General features: G+C 38.2%; 5 protein-coding genes across 15 annotated transcripts; 3 read left to right on the top strand and 2 right to left on the bottom strand.

Annotated features, from left to right (window-relative positions):
• Positions 1-130: 130 nt before the first annotated feature.
• LOC103445747 (protein TRIGALACTOSYLDIACYLGLYCEROL 1, chloroplastic-like) lies at positions 131-2,416 on the bottom strand. 7 transcript variants are annotated; one of them, XM_029110004.2, is made up of 4 exons: positions 2,282-2,407; positions 2,059-2,165; positions 1,617-1,837; positions 131-1,520 (listed from the first exon to the last, which is right to left on the bottom strand). In XM_029110004.2, the coding sequence occupies exons 3-4, from the start codon at positions 1,661-1,663 to the stop codon at positions 509-511; spliced, it is 1,059 nt and encodes a 352-aa protein (XP_028965837.1). In that variant the 5' UTR covers positions 1,664-1,837; positions 2,059-2,165; positions 2,282-2,407; the 3' UTR covers positions 131-508. The 7 variants fall into 7 exon arrangements, with proteins under 7 accessions (XP_028965837.1, XP_028965838.1, XP_008382994.1 ...); XM_029110005.2 differs by having other exon boundaries at positions 2,089-2,165; XM_008384772.4 differs by lacking the exon at positions 2,059-2,165 and having other exon boundaries at positions 2,282-2,416.
• Positions 2,417-2,481: 65 nt separating this feature from the next.
• Positions 2,482-6,738, top strand: LOC103445749 (UDP-glycosyltransferase TURAN-like). 5 transcript variants are annotated; one of them, XR_530804.4, is made up of 18 exons: positions 2,482-2,613; positions 2,701-2,792; positions 2,954-2,987; positions 3,095-3,150; positions 3,254-3,394; positions 3,622-3,770; positions 3,851-3,940; positions 4,048-4,114; positions 4,195-4,258; positions 4,356-4,467; positions 4,611-4,777; positions 4,893-5,003; positions 5,105-5,166; positions 5,265-5,320; positions 5,452-5,527; positions 5,909-6,037; positions 6,223-6,282; positions 6,453-6,738. XR_530804.4 is itself a non-coding variant. In XM_008384778.4 (18 exons), exons 1-17 carry the CDS (start codon positions 2,601-2,603, stop codon positions 6,244-6,246), a joined length of 1,434 nt encoding a protein of 477 aa, XP_008383000.1. In that variant the 5' UTR covers positions 2,482-2,600; the 3' UTR covers positions 6,247-6,282; positions 6,453-6,738. The 5 variants fall into 5 exon arrangements, 2 of the variants coding, with proteins under 2 accessions (XP_008383000.1, XP_008382999.1); XM_008384778.4 differs by having other exon boundaries at positions 4,362-4,467; positions 5,268-5,320; XM_008384777.4 differs by having other exon boundaries at positions 5,268-5,320.
• Positions 6,739-8,338: 1,600 nt separating this feature from the next.
• Positions 8,339-11,921, top strand: LOC103445746 (bystin). Its single transcript, XM_008384769.4, has 11 exons — positions 8,339-8,777; positions 8,972-9,128; positions 9,225-9,276; positions 9,388-9,715; positions 10,023-10,102; positions 10,411-10,458; positions 10,744-10,890; positions 11,002-11,074; positions 11,157-11,232; positions 11,426-11,516; positions 11,618-11,921. The coding sequence occupies exons 1-10, from the start codon at positions 8,445-8,447 to the stop codon at positions 11,503-11,505; spliced, it is 1,374 nt and encodes a 457-aa protein (XP_008382991.1). The 5' UTR covers positions 8,339-8,444; the 3' UTR covers positions 11,506-11,516; positions 11,618-11,921.
• Positions 11,922-12,454: 533 nt separating this feature from the next.
• LOC103445745 (uncharacterized) lies at positions 12,455-16,561 on the top strand. Its single transcript, XM_008384768.3, has 8 exons — positions 12,455-13,368; positions 13,589-13,738; positions 13,860-13,994; positions 14,236-14,301; positions 14,854-14,907; positions 15,045-15,152; positions 15,724-15,808; positions 16,222-16,561. Exons 1-8 carry the CDS (start codon positions 13,171-13,173, stop codon positions 16,455-16,457), a joined length of 1,032 nt encoding a protein of 343 aa, XP_008382990.3. The 5' UTR covers positions 12,455-13,170; the 3' UTR covers positions 16,458-16,561.
• Positions 16,562-16,831: 270 nt separating this feature from the next.
• On the bottom strand, positions 16,832-18,336 carry LOC103445744 (deoxypodophyllotoxin synthase-like). The gene is made up of 3 exons (XM_008384767.4): positions 17,879-18,336; positions 17,448-17,769; positions 16,832-17,263 (listed from the first exon to the last, which is right to left on the bottom strand). Exons 1-3 carry the CDS (start codon positions 18,250-18,252, stop codon positions 17,009-17,011), a joined length of 951 nt encoding a protein of 316 aa, XP_008382989.1. The 5' UTR covers positions 18,253-18,336; the 3' UTR covers positions 16,832-17,008.
• Between the last annotated feature and the right edge of the window lie 265 nt (positions 18,337-18,601).

Genomic DNA, 18,601 nt, shown 5'->3' with positions numbered 1-18,601 from the left:
ATGGCCTTTCAAAATCTAACCCCCATTGTTTGAATGCAAATATTTTTGCTCACCAACCTTGAGTGACGATGATGTTCACCGCCTGATTTATCAATTAGTTCTTTTATGGAAAAACAAATTTAAGTAGCAATTTGGCACGAAAAAGAAGTGGTAAAGTGACACGGAATAATAGTTGTCGCACTACATGCATTAACAGTGAAAGGAGATGTACAAAACCCTACATCAAGACCATCAACGCCGAGCCCGCTTGTTTTGCAATGAGATGCTTCGAGGTCATCTGTATGATTCTTAATGCAAAATTACTCCAAAAACTGCTCTCCTCAATGAATTCGGCAATAACGAATGATGGAGGGAGAAAAACAATGTATATTACTCTGTAAATAATGCCCTCAATAACCATTGAGTACTACAGGCTGACCGGCCATTGTATGAAAACGTCACGCAGCCAAGTATAGATACTTTGATTCGTTTCACGCTTCAGACTCTCCGTTAGCTTATCAACAACCGCTCATAGCCTCTTCAATGAATCGCCAACTCCTTGGAAGAAACAACAAGAGAGTACAAAATCTGCGATAAAGATCCCAACAAGAGATATAACCACAGCCGAAGTTGTTGACTCCCCAACTCCCTTGGCTCCTCCCATAGTGGTAACTCCCCAGGCACAACTCACAATCGATATGATCGGACCAAAAACCTGTGACTTGATCATTGCACTAATTATATCCCATGGCTTGAGAGCTCTGCAAGCTGAATCCAGAATAATGTTGATGCTAACACCATAAATGCCATCGGAAAGGAGGGCGCTGGATGCCATCCCTACTGTGAAACACATTAGAGTCAGAAACGGTAGAGCAATACAAGTAGCAATCACTCTTGGAGTCACAAGATAATCAACTGGGTCTGCCCCGAGAACTCTCAGTGTGTCGGTTTGCTCAGAAACCTGCATTGTTCCCAACTCTGCTGCAAATGAACTTCCAATACGCCCAGCAACCACGATTGATGTAATTACAGGACTCAACTCCCTTGAGAAAGCCAGGGCTAAAACCCCACCAACAGCTCTGCTTAACCCTAATCTAGAAAATTCCCTAACGAATTGGATAGTAAAAGCCATGCCAACAAATGCTGAAGTCAAGAGACAGACCCCGACGGAACCAGGTCCAACTCTCTTTAATTGCTGAAGTGTATTTCCCCAGTGCACTTTGCCCTTCAAGGTTCTCAAAATAACCTGTCCTGTCAGGATAAGAGCTGAAAACCCCCTCCACAAATACGTGGGAGGTGACCATTTGTGCAACACCGTCTCCACTTCCGGACTGGGTGCATGATTTGTGTTTGAATCTTCTAACACAGAGGCAGAAGGATGGCCATCATCTGTGTTGGGAACTGCAAACAATCTGGTTTGTTGCTTCAGCAAGAGAAACTTACACGACTGAGGTCTTACAGTAATCGGAACTCTCCTATCAAGATGATTTGAATATGGGGTTTGTGATTTAATCCACCCTACTGGTTTTAAAAGGCTTCTTCTGATATATGTTTCAAAACAGTAATCAAAATTCAAAAAACATGAACACAGAAAGAAAAAAAAACCATGAGAAGTGAACATTTATAAAACTAGATACCTGTCAGAAATATAAGAGAACAGATGAAGATATGAAGCGGTTTGCATCGTTGGTTCTGTTAAATCTTCTCAACCTCTTGTGGATAACAATAAAGTCTGCTTTCCGATGTTTGCGCAGAGGAGAAAGCACCACAGATCAGTGTAAAGTCCGGAAATGTACGTGAAAAGCTTTCAAAAAACCCAATGCAATCACTGGGGACGGGCCCTCCCCAGATTACCATGCTGTTCAACACCATTCATCAACAAACACACAAGAAATAAACAAATCAAATTGGCCCATAAAAAAAGTCAATGACAGTAATGAACTTGTTTAGAGTTAAATTGAACAAGCCAAAAGAGACTAGTGTTCATCTACACCAAGTGTTTTGAATTTTTCTTTTCTTTTTCGATTACAATCGATGTTACTACTCTAATCTACATTAAAGCGAGGGGAGAGTTTCAACCCGAGACGCAGTGAAATTTAACACCAATACCGCATCCATTTCTTGATCAACATAGTTCAGCAAACTTTTAAACATTATATAGCAGCTGAGAGAACTCCAATTCCCAACTGTACAATTTTGCACCCCAATTAACAGCATACATCATATCAATTCAACAAAAAAATGCAAAAGATATCAAGATTATATAAAATCATACGGAAAATATAAGATGTGAAGAAAATACCTTGGAAGATCAACGGCCCTGATCAAAGCACGCAAATTCAGAACCCTAACAATGGCGAAGGCTCGCGGCTTGCGGATGGTTGGTGACGCAAGTCAGAGGCAACTCGGATGAGTGTGAATCTTTTTGGTCCACAACAAACGACTGAAAGACGAGTGTAGGCCCATTTTATTGTATTGGGTCTTCCAAGCCTACTCCGGCGGCCCACTTTGACATCCCAACACACTCTCTCTCTCTCTCCCCTTCCTTCATCTTCTCCGAGACTTCAACTGCAAGTCTGCACTCTCAGTTGGAGATCAGAGTCCAAAACGTACAGAGAATCATGGCTGGCAAAGGCAAGCTTTTTCTTTCTTTTTTCTGAAAGCTCGTATCTTTGCAGTTATGCTCAGATTTTACGAGGAGTTTTGAGTTTCTGATTGCAGGAAGGAAGAGGGGGAGGGCTTGCGTGGTGGTGCTGGGCGACATTGGGCGGAGCCCCCGTATGCAGTATCATGCTCTTTCGCTTGCCCGGCAGGTAACCGTCGCCTGTCTGAACTACTACAGCTGATTTAGCAACAACCCAATTCTTAAATTTGTTTTTTTGCTTTTGAAATGTAATTTGAAATCGGAATTGCTCATTTTTCCATGAGAAATTTGGACCCTTTCGTGATGTTTTCTATTGAACGTGCGTTTCAGGCGTCTCTGGAGGTAGATATTGTTGCATATGGAGGTACATCTTTTGCTTTGATGGTAGAATTAGGTGCAGTGTTGAGCAAATTTTAATCTAAATGTGACTTTATAGTGCTGATTCGGTATTGAGTTGGAATGTTTCGACAGGTTCCGAACCCCATTCTGCTGTGCTGGAGCATCAGTCCATTCACATACACGAAATGGTTTTCATTGTTTACATGTATTTTTTATTTTTGCCATGGGATCTTAGAATCGAATTCCTTTGGTCGTCCACAAGGTTAAAGCTTTTGTGATTCTGGTTTGCAGCAGCAGTGGCCGACATTTTCGCGTGGCCTTCCCAGTATACTTAAACCCTTCGTGCTATTGATCAAGGCAGTGACTCAATTTTTAATGCTCCTGTGGTTTCTTTGCGTTAAGATACCCGCTCCCGATGTATTTCTGGTTCAGGTCAGCTTGCACTGCTCCAGTTGGGAAGTTGCAGAAGCTTTATAAACAAGACAGTGTTTAATTGTTTTTCCTTGACAAGTTTTCGAATTTGATTAATTAGTTGCCTACAAGTTTCAAAATTTTGAGGCTAAAAGTTTTTGTTATTTCCTTAATTCTGTAATTAGAGTAAATGAACTGAGTGTAAACTTCCCTTTCTCTAAATCCTATGATTCATTTTGCTTGTGCAGAATCCACCTTCTGTTCCGACCTTAGTGGCTGTAAAATGGGCAAGCTGGTTTAGGAAATCTGCCTTTATTGTTGACTGGCATAATTTTGGATATACTTTACTGGCATTGTCTCTTGGAAGAAGTAGTCAATTTGTGGCAATATACCGTTGGTATCTATTGAATTTTTAAACTTTTCTTTGAGGGCATATTCTTGGTGGTGCAGTAGATTGAGTTTTTCTTGCCTGATTAGGTTTGAGAGGCATTTTGGGAAGATGGCAGATGGTTCCCTATGTGTAACGAGGGCAATGCAACATGAATTGGCTCAAAATTGGGGGATTAAGTAAGAGGGTTAGCTCAGTATTCAAAATTTATTTCATTATACTTCAAAAAAATTCATTACCAAGTATTATATATTTACTTGCCTCCTCTTATTTTGCAATATAATAGAGCCACAGTTCTATATGATCAGCCTCCTGAGTTTTTCCAACCAGCTTCACTCGAAGAAAAACATAAGGTGTTTGAATGCTAACACTGAGCTTGTTTGGACAGTTCTTTTGTTTTGGATAATTTCGTATAACGTGTGAGTTATCACAGTTGTTCTGCAGATTGGATAAAATTCTAAGGCAGCCTCTTGGTGTTCAAGATTGCACCAGCACTGGTAATATATAATCTGTTTCTGTAAATCTATAATTTACATCTCAACTGCCCTTCATCACTTAGTAATTTCTTTCAATATCTAAACATATGTTTAACAGAAACAGGGGAAGAGAATACAGACATGAATGAGACTTTGTTTACCACTTTCGTTGGTACTGACGTTACTTCAAAGCCAAACAGGCCGGCACTCATAGTTAGCAGTACAAGCTGGTGAGCTAATATTCAGTGGAATACTTTTAGTGTAACATGAAAGACAAACCCCATGTTTACAAACATTTGATTTTCAATTTTTATTTGTCTTCTTTATTATTGTCTTACGATAGAATTCTTTGGATTTGAATGGTGCTTTACAGGACTCCTGATGAAGATTTTGAAATTCTCTTGGAAGCAGCTGTCATGTATGATAGGCGTGTTGCTGCAATTTTAAATGAAGATGATTCTACTAAAGAAGAGGTTATTTGGAAGGAAATCCATAGTGGGAAGCAATACTTGTACCCTAGGCTGTTATTTGTCATTACTGGTGAGTATAACTGCTTTTTTGTTCGAGGGTGTCAAGTTCCTTTTAGCTTTGTGTATCTGTTGGAAACAGAGTGGGTTCTCTTATATGCACTTGCACATTGATTTAATACATGTAGGTAAAGGGCCTGAAAAACAAAAATATGAAGACAAAATTAGCCGATTACACCTCAAACGCGTGGCATTTCGTACTATGTGGTTGTCTGCTGAGGACTATCCATTGCTTCTTGGTAGGTCATTTATTTTCAATTGTTTGTGCTTTGTCCCCATTGTTTGTTGTACATTATATTCTCTTTGGAAAGTATTCAGTGTTATATATTTACATTTGCAGGATCAGCAGATCTTGGTGTATGCTTGCACACGTCCTCATCAGGGTTGGATCTTCCCATGAAGGTAAGGGATAAACTGAATGCTGCACTAGATAAGATTTGCAGCAGTATAAATTTTCTAGAACTGCTTTCCACTTTACCTTATTGTACATTTTTTGGCAGTAGGTCGTGGACATGTTTGGTTGTGGACTGCCAGTTTGTGCTGTTTCCTACTCATGGTAAACTCTTGTTTTTATTATTTACTTTCTTTATGTGATAGGAACCTTACTTGTATCACACGCTATATGACATTTGGGGATGCTGTACATTAAAATCTGATGTCCTTGGTTATGATAATTTTGGTTCAAAGCATCAAGGAACTAGTGCAAGTTGAGAAAAATGGCCTTCTCTTTTCATCGTCTTCAGAGCTAGCTGATGAACTTTTGGTAAGCTGGCCAGCTTCTTGTTTCTCTTTCTGGATGTTTTGAGTCTTTTGACTGCTGCTTAAAAATGATTGTAACAGTTAATACTTACATAGATTTCCACTCTTAGGTATATGAATGTTCTTATTTTTTGGATCAATTAGTCATGCCTGAAAAAACCTCATCTGCAATTCATGTAACTTGTAGTTCAGAAAATGTTCTATTCTTTGGCCTCCAGTACAGTTTTCTGTATCAGTGGTGGTAAAAAAGAATACCAAATCTCATAAGTTTGGTGTCTCCTTGTGCAATATTAACGTAATTGCTTCAATTAATAGCTCAAAATTTTGCATTACTGTTTAGTGCAATTTCTTTATGATAATGTTTGTCTCTGATAAACCTGCACAGATGCTGTTCAAGGGTTTTCCAGATGCATGTGATTCGTTGCAGGTTCTCAGGAATGGTGCATTGGAAATGGCTTCATCTGGGAGGTGGGCTACCGAGTGGGAAGAGCATGCCAAAGCATTAATACTAGAGGTAAGTTTACGATATGCATGCACATCAGTCTTAGTTTTCAACTGTTTTACTTTAGATTTCATTACGTTCTAGCCAATAACCTTTTAAGAAAAAAATGGATTTTGTATTCTATATTCTTAGCATCCTTTTACTTTACTGAACTGTTTAATGGCCATGAATCTGATTAAGGGGTTCTGAAATTGCAGGTTATCTCTAAAAACTCAGATTGAATTCTGGTTCCGGGTGAAAGTTGTTTAGTCGATGAGGTAATATCATGATACCAGTTATGGTTTCTTTTGTGCAACCCAAGTTTCACAGACTAATTTCCTAGGACATACTGCACCAACGCAATTGTTTCCCCCACTTTTGTTTTGTGATATGAATTCAAAAAGGAACTTAAAAATCGCCCGGTTCTTTATGAAATTTACGTTACCAGGTTTGGCAGACCGGTTGGTTTAGGTGCCAGTAAATTAATTTGCAGAGTGGAGAATTCAGAACAGCTTCTGGGGATGTGATCAAAATCGTATGTACAGTTCATCACGCGTTGAAATATTGTGGATACTTGCAGATTTTAGACTTGAGAATTGGCTTGTTTTGATACCCTATTGATACGGAACAAAGGTACACTTTTATGTATCTTTTGGGTCAAGTTACATGTTGCTTCTTTCTGAATATGAATTGACGCTATTATTTTCTTTTTGGGTTAAAGAACGTTTTGGTCACTGTGTTTTCCATTAAGCTCATTCTCTCTTTTTAAAACTTCTTAATATTGTTAAATGATTTTGTAACATTTTAATAGATACATCCGTATTTTCAATTCAATATTCTAATGTATTTTTAACAATAGTTGATGGAAGTGACCAAGATTGCAAACCTTGTAAAATACAGTACCAAATTGGCTAAAGTGAAACATACTGACTAAAATAGATTTTGATCATAAACACCGTGACAAAAAAAGTTTTTATCTATAATAAAACAAAACAAGTCATTTTTACTTTTCTCTCATTCCGTGGGAGAGCTTCTGTCCTTCCGTGAGAGTTCTTCTCCCTGTTGGTGATGGTTTCAATCTTAATCCAAATCTTTGTCGCCGACTCTAGCTCCGGCCAGGGTTGGTTGCCACTTTCCCATTTCTTTTGTTTTCTCCTCTTTTCTCCTTCTCTGCTGCTTTTTCCCCTCCTCATGTCGATTTAAATCTAGGGATGTCAACGGTTCGGTTTGGGGACGGAAATGCTATATCCATCATCATAATCATGAAAATTAACCGTATCCATAACAGTAAATTAATCATCGGGTATTATCCATAACCATACCCACCGGGTAACGGATTCCCTATCGGTTAACGGGTATATTCATCTTCTTCAATACAAAAAATATATTCGTTCATTTAAGACATTATAAGTTAATAGATATTAATATCATCATTAAACATTTGATGTGTAAAATGATCTAATGAATGGATCTTGTTGAGTATAAAAATTAAAACACTGATGATGTTGGCTTGTCTTTGATATCTCACATAAGAACCATTGAGTTCATATTGATTTTGAATCAAAACTTTACTTTCCTACAAAATGCAATTTTTGTATTCTCAAGGTAATAGTTCGGTGAATAATGATATACAAACACACACACAAACACACACACACACACACACACATATATATATATATATATATAAATTATATTATTTACTAATCGGGTCGGATTCGGTTATGGATACGGTTTGGGGACCTCTATAATCATATCCAAAACCATAACCGAATAATATAAACGGTTTTTCCCCATATCCAGAATATACCCAAACTTCCAGACCCAAATCCATTCCATTCAGGCAGTTATCCATGGTTATCGGGTTTAACGGTTAGAATTGTCATCCCTATTTAAATCCATAAAAATAAAAATTTAAATCTTCAATTCTATAAATTAAGATAGTTTAGAATACTCTAAAAAAAGAAAATTGCATAGTTATGAACAAAATGAATGTCAGCAAGTGACCCTTTACCATAGTGGTGAAAATGAGTTGAGCCCTTGCATGAAAATGTAAGTTTGAACCCCGTTGATGGCTAATCTAACAAAATCTATCGTTTGACAAAAAACAAAATGAAATGTCAAAATAACTATAGCAAATTAATCTTTTTGCCATGTTGGTTCAGTTTGGGCAAATTAATCTTTTTGCCATGTTGGTTCAGTTTGGGTTCTAGTTGGGCCCTTGTCACCTTGTTACTTTTAGGTGGGCCATTCGTATTTCTCTTACCTTCCAGTTAGGCCCTATATCGGTCGGCCCACCAATTATTTTCTTTTAATTTTTGGTCCGCAATTTGTCGAAGAGATAGTTAGGGTTTTAGACTGCAGAAATCAAGGTGGCGGGGGTTTAAACGTTCCAGTTTCAATAGCAGAAAAAGCTTCGCCTGCAGCTGCAGCAGCATCAATGGGGAAGAAGAGGCAGAGGGAGAGGCACCAGAATCCGGAGCCGTTCCTCGCTGAAGAAAATGGCTCCGTCGCCTCCAAGAAGCGGACCAAGTCGAAGCAGCACCAGCAGGAGGAGAAGCTCATATCTTCCGGAATGAGCTCCAAGATCCTCAAGCAGGCTCTGGCTCAGCAGCGGGAGATTGAGGACGAGGAGAACCGCGCCCAAAACCCGAACAATTCGTTGCTGGATGTATCGGAAGAGCCGCGGAAGGAGGAGGCCGACGGCGAAGAGGAAGACATCGATGATTTCGGTGGATTCTCCGAAACGCAGAGCCGTTTTGACGGTTATGAAGTGAGTTTTGATTGCTAATTGTTTGTTTATTGGATTTTTTGAGTTTGTTTGGATGGTGATAATCTATGAGGAAAACATACGAAATGTAAAATGAATGCTGAATTCTGTTGTTTTGTTACTTTTATTATTGTTAGGTTTTGATTGGATGGAAATAATTTGATTTGAGAACGAAAGATGTTTAATTTGAGTTTCAGGAGGGTGATGAACATGGTGAGAAGCTATTAAATGAGATTGATGAACATGATGAGAAGATATTGGAGCAATTCTTGTCAAAGGATGCCGGTCCGCAGCGTACATTGGCTGACCTCATTGTTGCAAGAATCAAAGAGAAAGATTCAAATGTCGGCTCAGGTAGCTACGGAATATGACTTTGTTGCTCATTAGCTTAAACTGAAGGTCTTTTCTTTAGTATATTTTCATTTGTTGATTCGATTTGTTCGGTTGCAGATGCGAGGCCTTTGCCCAAATTGGATACCTCTGTCATCGATTTGTATAAGGGGTAAGTAAGCTATTTTTTCTCTTATTAGGACATAAGATTTGAAAGTACAGATGTGATTCGAGTAATGTGAGGCCATGGAGACGACTTCTTAATTTTTCGATGTTTGTGCAGGGTTGGTAAGTTTCTTAATAAGTACACTGCGGGGAAGATTCCCAAGGCATTCAAACATATCCCTTCAGTGCCACGATGGGAGGATGTCCTATATTTGACTGAGCCTGAGAATTGGTCACCAAATGCAATGTATCAGGCTACGAGAATTTTTGCTTCCAATTTGGGTAAGGAGAAGGTAGAACGTTTCTACAAGCTTGTGTTGCTCCCAAGGGTGAGAGAAGACATCCGCAAGCATAAGCGCTTGCATTTTGCACTATATCAATCTTTGAAGAAGTCTTTGTACAAGCCTGCTGCCTTTTTTATAGGAATACTGTTTCCCTTGTGTGAGGTAAACATGTCATCCTTCTCCACCTAGTTGCAGTATTTTGAAGTTTAAGCGTTGTTTGTTTACTTTGGAAGCTCATTCATTGATTTCATTCTCCTGGTATACTGAAGTTATGGGTTTATGTTGTAAACCTTTTTTGCTAGTCCATTCGTATTTATCCAAACTAAGTTTTTGAGATCTGATATTCACCTCAATTTCATTATATTAATGGGATGCATGGATCTAAAAGGTTTTTAGGGCTTTGGAATGACTGTTTTTCTAATCCTAATGCACTCTCCCTGTGGCCCCATTTCTGTTTCTTCTTGAGCAGTCAGGGACATGTAATCTAAGAGAAGCTGTTATTTTTGGGAGTATTATTCAGAAGGTCTCCATTCCTCCACTTCATTCTAGGTGTGTTAGCTGCCTTATCAAGATTTGGTATCTATCCCATGAATTGTGAATCTTTTTTGGGCTTTTTGTTTAAAAATAATTTGAGAAACCAATTAAAGTTATCATGCACAGGTCTCATGATTATATCTTATTTCTTGAGCTAGGAATCTATGGTTCCATAACTTTTCCGTTTTGCTTTTGTCTTGTCTTGTATTTAGCAACTTATTCTGTCATTTTCTGTTTCCATTGGTGGAAGTTATACTGTTCATTAATATTCTTAATAATCCATCTGGGGAGATCTCTGATACATGCTTTTGATGTGTTTTCAGTGTTGCATTAATGAAGCTTGCAGAAATGAAGTACTGTGGCACAACGAGGTAAACCATTTAGAAGTTAGTATTTCCAAAATGGTTTGAAAGAAATAGACATAGCTTCTCTTAGAGTATGCGGTTACAAGATAGGTGGATTTGTGCCGATAAAAGTTTGAAAGAAAGAAGATATTTGTTAAAGCACAATCAGTTTCCTTATGTGATATTTATTCAATATAATGAATTTAAATAGTTGATGGTTGGTCAGTTTGGAAGTACTCTCGTTATTATAAAGGGAGAAGGTCCTTGTATGCGACAATGTTTTGACAATGCTGTTTTTATGAATTGTTGCAGTTATTTTATAAAGCTTCTTTTGGATAAAAAGTATGCCTTGCCATATCGCGTACTGGACGCTCTTGTTGCACATTTTATGAGATTTATGGAGGAAACAAGAGTAATGCCTGTGATATGGCACCAGTCACTTCTTACATTTGTGCAAAGGTGGGGAAAGTTTTTAATAGTTTCTTCCTTGCCTTAATGATGGAGACAGATTGCATATTTGTAGTATTGTGATATAGTTTTAATAGTTTTGGTGTGCATAATTCCTTGCAGGTATAAAAATGAATTGCAAAAGGAGGACAAAGATAATCTCAGAAATCTTCTTGAAACGCAAAAACACTATTTGGTAGGAGCAATTTCTCTTGAAGCATTTGATTTCTGCAACTATGTGGCAATAATGTCATCTGTATTCGGTGATTCAATTGTAGGTAACCCCTGAAATAAGAAGGGAACTAGATAACAGTCGCAATCGTGGTGAGAAAGAGGACGATCTCATGTCAATTGATATCCTTCGTTCATTTTTGCTTTGAATTTTCATTTGTTTCACAGTAGTCAAATTTTTTCGGTATTGCATCTGAAAACGCGACCTTTTATGGACAATAAGCTGCTAGTGTCGTGTGATTTGCTTATCAGCATTGAATTCCGAGAATAAATTATAACAAAGAAAGTATCCAGTGTGCCCCTTGACTTCACATACCTTCTCCAGTTGGTGTGATCAATAAACCTTTCGAAGAGGATTGGTTTGACATTCCAGATGTGCCTATGGAGGACGACTAGTTTATTGCTCGGTAGGATGCTTGTGTATGCTGCACTTTTCTGTTTCTCCTCTTAATTTTGTTATCGTTATGTTTTCTCTTTATTATGTCTTCGTGACGTGTGTGTTTTTCAGGCGAACCTTGGTTCTGCTGCAGGCTGTTGTCGGAGTTGGGCGAAAGGAGGAGTTTACCCGCTGTTGTCGGACTTGGGCGTAACATGTGCCCTGAGAGTTGAAGCAATTTTGAAGCGGAGGAGTTTACCCACTGGATAGTTGTTATACAAGCAATATTAGTTTTTTTAATTTAAATTTTAAATTTTAAATTATTACACAGCTTCCAGTAATTATGTATCATCTTTTTATTCATGAGTTTCCATGTACTAGTTGAAATATTTGAGTTGAAAATTGAAGTTGAGTCCCCCAATTTGATGGAAACAAAGGCATATGGGCTTCCCTGTTGGTAACATCTTTAAAAAGTAAAAATGCTTCCCTTTAAAATACATTAAATATATTTTATTAAAGGGCAAGTCTTTCTGAACTCAAAAGCACTTCTAATTGTTTGGAGAAACTGTTTTTGGTGATTTGAATTGCTTTTAGTTATTTTAAAAACATTTTTCAATACACACATGCTATTTTGAGTCATTTGGAGCCATCACTATTTTTACAGTCCAGCTTTATATTCTGAGATAACATCAAACGGTGGGCGGTACTTAATTCAGCTGAGGCCGAGATTCCCTAAGGCCGAAATCCAGCCCGAAATGCTTCAAAATCCGACTTCAATGAGGGCTAGGCCGAAAAGAAAAAAGAACCCACCAAGCCAAGTTTCAACCTTTTGGTCATTGGGCTGGCCGTTCTTAGCCAGTTGGGTAGCCCCCTTGAGGGGCCTTTTTTTTTAGGCATAATTAAAAAAAAAAAAACTTAAATTCTAATTTTTTTCCCCTTATAAATATCTAAGTATCTACATAATTTCTCACAAACATCCCTCCCTTACCTCTTCCAATAATCTAAATTTAAAATTTTCAAAATTTTTTTTTCAAATGGCCACATCTTCAACCAAAGAATAAGTAATCCAGTAGCTTATTCATTTAGCGACAAGTGACACTTAAAATATGTCCGAAAACCTTATTTTAAAATGATAGTTTAATTCAATTAACCAATAAAATTAAAAAACAAACTTAAAAGAATAAATTATTGAGGGGTTAAAAAATAGCCGCATTCAGTTGGAGATGATATATAAATATAATCAAATACTATTCATTAAAAAGTAATTTATTGTAAAACTATAATCTGAACTGGAGTTAAACATGATCCCTTTAATTTAGGTATTTGGTGCCAACAAAAGTGATTTCACGTGTTGGGCTCGTGATACTTAACCGGAGAAATAGATGAAACGGAGGGAAATCTGACGGTGGCGCGTCTCTCTTCTCCTTCTTCCCTCTCCAAAATCCCTAACAAGCTCAGTTGACTCGCGCACTCATCAGATATCATCTTCGACTCCCTCCTCTCTCCCCTCCTCTCCTCCTATTTTCACGTCAATTCTTCTTTGCTTCGGATTTCGCCGATATACAAATACATACACATATTTATAGGGTTTATATACGACTACTGAATTTTTGTGAAATTTTGATCAGAAGAGAACCAATTCGAGTTTAATCAAGGAGCTTTAGGGTTTTCGAAGAGCATCAAAGATGGGAGAACGTAAGGTTCTGAACAAGTACTATCCGCCGGACTTCGACCCTTCGAAGCTGCCCCGGATCAGGAGGCCGAAGAATCAACAGATAAAGGTGCGGATGATGCTTCCGATGAGCATTCGGTGCAACACCTGCGGCAATTACATCTACAAAGGCACCAAGTTCAATTCTCGCAAAGAAGATGTCGTTGGAGAGGTACGTCGTTCCTTCTTTAATCGCTGGGGTTTCTAATTGCGTAGCCTAACTCGTTTTCATTTGATTTCTAGGGTTTATTGTATCGTTTTAAATTGTTGTGGGTATTCTTGTTCTTTGAGAATGTGGGAATTAGGTGTTTGATTAATTTCTTAGGTTTGGGTTTGACAGGGTTTTTGTTATGTCCTGTGAGCTGGGTTATTGATGGTTTTACCATTTGCAGACGTATTTGGGAATTCAAATATTCAGATTTTACTTCAAATGTACCAAGTGCTCTGCGGAACTCGCGATGAAGACAGACCCTCAGAATTCTGACTATGTTGTTGAGGCCGGTGCGACGCGTAATTTTGAACCCTGGCGCAATGAAGATGAGGTAAAACAGAAACAAAATGATGACTTTCCACTTACCCTGTTCTTTCATGTTTTCAGGTTCTCTTATTTTGTGATGAACATTGCTTAACCGCTTGATTTGTATATATGTTTTTTCTTTTCAGGAAGTAGATAAGGAGAAACAGAAAAGGGAATCCGAAGAAATGGGAGATGCCATGAGAGCCTTGGAGAACAGAACACAGGATTCAAAGAGAGAGATGGACGTCATGGCTGCTTTGGATGAGATGAAGTCCATGAAGGTAGATGTCTAGTAGTTGTTTATCTTGTGATAAGTCGCAAATTTTTTTTCCTTCGTACCTTGATAGATGGATGGACAATCCAGTGGATGTGATGTAAACATACAGTGCTGCCACTAAATTTGTAAAGCATGACATTTCTGTTTCTGTCGATATGCATATGAATATTATGTTATGCATTTATTCTCTGTGTCGGCTACAATTCGGTATCCTGGGATACTAATACAAGGTTTACGGTTTTCAGTCCAGGCATGCGACTGTGAGTGTGGATGCTATGTTGGAGGCTTTGAAACAAACTTCTGCCCAAAAGGTACACATTTATATGCTTTTTATCTCTAGACTGGTTTAAACTTTATACCGAATAAATACACATGCATGTATATATGATATTGCTCCCTGTCCAGTGTCATGTATTGTCTGCTATACGCTTGTGGATTTGTTTAGATATTGTAATGCAAAAACATGTAGAAGCATGGTTCCTTGAGTGTGCAAAAACTTGCTGCTCTGATTTAGTTTCTATGAATTTGTTTACAACATCAAGTAATTCAGGGTACAATAATTATATAACCAAAGAAATTTGATAGGCTTCTTGAGCCAACATATTATAATGTGTTGCAAATAGTTGAGTTATCTTCGTGTCTTGAACCTTGGGTAAACCAAAAACCTGATGTGTTTAGTATATTGAAATGACATACATTACCTCGGTGTGTGAATTTAAAGGATTGAAGAGTTTTATTATATACATGTACTTTCAAACAAAATGATACTTGTTTTGTGCGTTCATTTCTATCTTGAATTTGCTCTGCAACTTGTTTACTCTCAGTTATTATTTAGTGAGTGTACTGAAGTTGATGTTTTACAGGAAAAAAGGATTGAAGACGAGGATGAAGCAGTCATAAAATCAATAGTATTCCATGTTAGTATTTATGCGCTACCTTGTTTTATGTCCAACTTAATCATCCTTGATCAATTTTGTGCTTTCATTTTTCTTCTTCTTTCTTGTGGGCTGTTTGTTTCTAATCCAATTAATTTTTTCTGAACAAATTTATGCAGAACTCAAAAGATTATATTAAAAGGATTCATGATGAAGATTTAGATGATGAAGAAGATATGATTGAGCCTTTAAGTGGCAACAGCGAAACATCAACCCATAAATTGAAGGTACGACATGTTAGTTGTTTGATATATACATGTTGTCTTATTAGAGATTACATACAGAGTATGCTGGACTTTTGGTTTTAGATCCAGCTCTACTTTATGTGGTTCTTTAATTATATCCTTGAATGGAGTATCACATGTGTGCGGTTTTTGTTATTGGTTCTTAAATGGAGTATAACATGCATGTGGTTTTTGTTATTGGTGTATGTCGTGGTGTTCTTATATACTCATCTAGAAATTGCACGATGATTCTTGCAAATACCATAATCAAGATAACTTAGCAATATGCTCCATCCATCCACTCCTCTCTTTCCTACCCCGTGCTATTTTGCAATTGTATGAAGGGGAAATATTTCTTACAGTTGGAATCTCAATTGAAAATCGATTCTGGTTTCTAAACTTACACTGGTGGTCAGGCATCCTGCTGAGGGAAAGTAATTAATTCTTTATTGTGTGGGCTATTAGCCCTCAACTCGCCTAAACAACATCAGCATGTTTTATGTTGCAACAGTTATCTGCTTTTTTTGTACAACAGTAAGCTTATAACGTTTGTTTGCACATATTTTCCATGCAGCGGCAAAAGCTTACTCAAGGGCTTCCTAGCAATCCGACAGATTGGTTGACAAAAAGCAGTATTTCTGATACCTCAAGCAACGGAGGTATGTCAGACACGCACGGATTGTTCTCATCCCTGATTCAATTGTTTGTTTCCTTAGGTTGCGTTTGGTACGCAGACGGGATGGAACGGGACGGGACGGGACGGGACGGAACGGGACGGGACAGGACGGAACGAAGGTGTAATTTTTGAAAAAGACATGGGGTATATTTGTCTTAAAACGGTAAAACATTGTGTTCCACAGACGTGGAACAAACCCGTTCCAGGGGGAGGAGGTGGGACGCAAAAACACCCAAAATCTGTCCCGTGGAACAACCCGTTCCACCCATTTTTGGCGCACCAAACGCGGGACGGAACGCCTCGTCCCGTTCCGTCCCGTCCCGTCCCACGTACCAAACGCATAGATTCTCTCCGTTAGGCATTATTTGACCATTTATATTATTTGGCTGTTGACAGGGAATCGAAATACTTTCAAGTCTTCGAATGTTAGGGTTGCTGTAGTTAAGAAACCAGTTGTGGCTGAAGGTAAAAAGCCAGCGGAACCAGAAGACAAGAAACAATTGGGAGAGGAGGTTCAAAATTCGAAAAAACCAAATGAGAAGAAACAAGAGGGAGAGAATAAAAGCAGTGCTACAGCCAATGTATTGCAATCATTGTGCCAAAACTATGATAGCGACGACAGTGATGAATGATTAGTTGTGTATTATGTTTATGAACTACTATTTTGATTCCCGTAATCAAATTCCTACTTGTATTTTCTCCTATTGATAAGTGGATAAAAGATGAATTTTTGAAATGTTTTTTTATAAAACTAAAATTGTGGGGGTATTTTTTCGATTTTACTATTAATTACGAGAGAATCTGTATAAAATCAGTGAAATCTTTAACAATTAGGCATATGTTGCATTTTTTAATTTTTAATTTTTTTGATGAAGTATAGCGTTAGTGGGTTAAATTATTAAATGTTGGGAAAGGGGTTGGTAACAAATCCGCACCAAAGTGCATAGACATTATTGCTTTCCTCTACTGTGATGAAGCGGCATCTACGAAATCCTTGAGTCGTTGATTGATATCAAAAGAAAATATATATCTTTATTTTCAGTCCCTCTTCATTCATATCAAAATCAACAAACATATATCCGTACTGTTACTGTCAAAATAAAGTTACAAAAACGTTTAGAATGCGCACACCGCATAGGACAATCATAAATTTGAGTTCTTGCATGCCGCCCTCAAGTCTTGGCTAGTTTTCAACTTTGATACCGCAATAAGCTTTGATACGAGACGCTGCCTTCTTGGACTCTGCCGAAGCATGAAATCGTGTATAGCCACGACCATCACATGGATTATAGAGCAGTGGGTGCTCATCGTCCACTAGTTCTTTTGGTACTTGTAAGACTCCATTGTTGAATGTAAACAGACCGAGAGAATATCTCGTCTTGTTTCCGCAATGCTTCACTCGGTGTTGGCAAGCTTTTATTCTGTCATTGCTCCACATCTAAACCAAATCGAACAAATTATGTTTAGTAATTTACTACTTGCATCATCATTAAATATCTCTGTCTTTGTTATACTTATTATATTGTACTATGATCATTGAGCATATTTTGTTTATAAAATTTATACGTGAAGATATGTTATTCGTGAAGTGTGGAACCACCATGTTTTAAGTTTGGACTCACCTGCAATCCATCGGCTGCCATGAATAAGAACTGTGAAGGCACAGACTCAATATTAATCCAATCACCTTCCTTTGTTTTAACCTCCAACCCACTAACATCGTGCTGAACAACTATGGTTGTGAAGCTATTGTCTGTATGCATTGGAAACCTTAACGTAGTGTCAGTGTCCTCCGGCACCTTATATTTGATGAATCTAAGGAGGTGACTGTTGCAATTAGCGACACACTCGTACTCGTTTCCTACACCAAAGCTGTCGAATAACATTTGTCCCACTGTTCGTTCCAAATCTCCTAATAACTGCCCAAATGAATCCGTAGTTTCACTGCACCAAAACAACAACAAAAAAAGTTTGTATAAACAACAAATAAATAATGCATGCATCCAATACTCATGTATAAATGCTACATAAGAAATAGAAGTTACCAACTTACCAGAAGTTTTTCTTTCCAGCAGGCCACATCAGATTTTTGAACTTGTGAGTTGCCTGGGGAGATGTCACATTATCGATGCACAAGCTTTCATAGAGTGGCATGAAGGGGTTTGGACCAATATACCCACGATACGGTTGCTCACCAACATTCTTTACTTTGTTTTCTACGGGAACCTCAAACAGATCTGCGGCCTGGCCAAAGATGTTGTTTTGAAGTTCTGGAGAAATTTGATCATACTGTGCCACGAAAGAGCCGTATTCTTCGAGTGCGTACCGGACTTGTTTGGCGGTGGACAACCAAGAACTTGATCCGGGCTTCAAGCCTTGGGCTGAGAAGTTGATAGTAGGAAGCTTGGGAGGTGCTAAGGAACCCATTTCACTAAATAATTAAACCCTAAACTTTGGTAATCTGTTACAAGAACTAGCTTGTGGAAAGAAAAGTGATGGATATGAAAACATGCAATGCTGCATGCTGCTTTTATAGTGGCTGTTCATGCAGGTTATGTGTCTTCCAGGAAAAATAGGTCAACAATAACAACAACCAGTACGTCAGCCTTCGATCGAGCACTCGAGTACGTATTGACTACAGGCTTCAGACATTTCAACGACGAAAGGCTCAGCTCCTACTCCTCGTACAGGTTGCCAGAAAAGTTGCTACTAGCAACTTGCTAGTATCGGTTGCCAAAAAAGAGCCACGTGCTAATAAGGCAAGTCTCGATTGAAA

This window comes from Malus domestica, chromosome 10 (genome assembly GCF_042453785.1).
Source record: "Malus domestica chromosome 10, GDT2T_hap1".
NCBI classification, from domain to species: domain Eukaryota; kingdom Viridiplantae; phylum Streptophyta; class Magnoliopsida; order Rosales; family Rosaceae; genus Malus; species Malus domestica.
Note: the sequence above shows the minus strand (reverse complement) of the source record. Positions and strands in the feature narration are given on the sequence as shown.

Bases quoted from the DNA above. Each gene is read 5' to 3' on its own strand.
- LOC103445747 (XM_008384772.4), bottom strand. From the start codon at position 1,663: ATGCAAACCGCTTCATATCTTCATCTGTTCTCTTATATTTCTGACAG. The intron at 1,521-1,616 runs GTATCTAGTTTT...AACATATATCAG, and splicing joins TTCTCTTATATTTCTGACAG to AAGAAGCCTTTTAAAACCAG.
- LOC103445749 (XM_008384777.4), top strand. The intron at 4,115-4,194 runs GTGTTTGAATGC...GAGTTATCACAG, and splicing joins CACTCGAAGAAAAACATAAG to TTGTTCTGCAGATTGGATAA. The intron at 5,528-5,908 runs GTAAGCTGGCCA...AAACCTGCACAG, and splicing joins AGCTAGCTGATGAACTTTTG to ATGCTGTTCAAGGGTTTTCC.
- LOC103445746 (XM_008384769.4), top strand. From the start codon at position 8,445: ATGGGGAAGAAGAGGCAGAGGGAGAGGCACCAGAATCCGGAGCCGTTC. The intron at 9,129-9,224 runs GTAGCTACGGAA...GTTCGGTTGCAG, and splicing joins AGATTCAAATGTCGGCTCAG to ATGCGAGGCCTTTGCCCAAA. The intron at 9,716-10,022 runs GTAAACATGTCA...CTTCTTGAGCAG, and splicing joins TACTGTTTCCCTTGTGTGAG to TCAGGGACATGTAATCTAAG.
- LOC103445745 (XM_008384768.3), top strand. From the start codon at position 13,171: ATGGGAGAACGTAAGGTTCTGAACAAGTACTATCCGCCGGACTTCGAC. The intron at 13,369-13,588 runs GTACGTCGTTCC...TACCATTTGCAG, and splicing joins AAGAAGATGTCGTTGGAGAG to ACGTATTTGGGAATTCAAAT. The intron at 14,302-14,853 runs GTACACATTTAT...GATGTTTTACAG, and splicing joins AACAAACTTCTGCCCAAAAG to GAAAAAAGGATTGAAGACGA.
- LOC103445744 (XM_008384767.4), bottom strand. From the start codon at position 18,252: ATGGGTTCCTTAGCACCTCCCAAGCTTCCTACTATCAACTTCTCAGCC. The intron at 17,770-17,878 runs GTAAGTTGGTAA...GTTTTGGTGCAG, and splicing joins GCTGGAAAGAAAAACTTCTG to TGAAACTACGGATTCATTTG. The intron at 17,264-17,447 runs GTGAGTCCAAAC...GATTTGGTTTAG, and splicing joins TGGCAGCCGATGGATTGCAG to ATGTGGAGCAATGACAGAAT.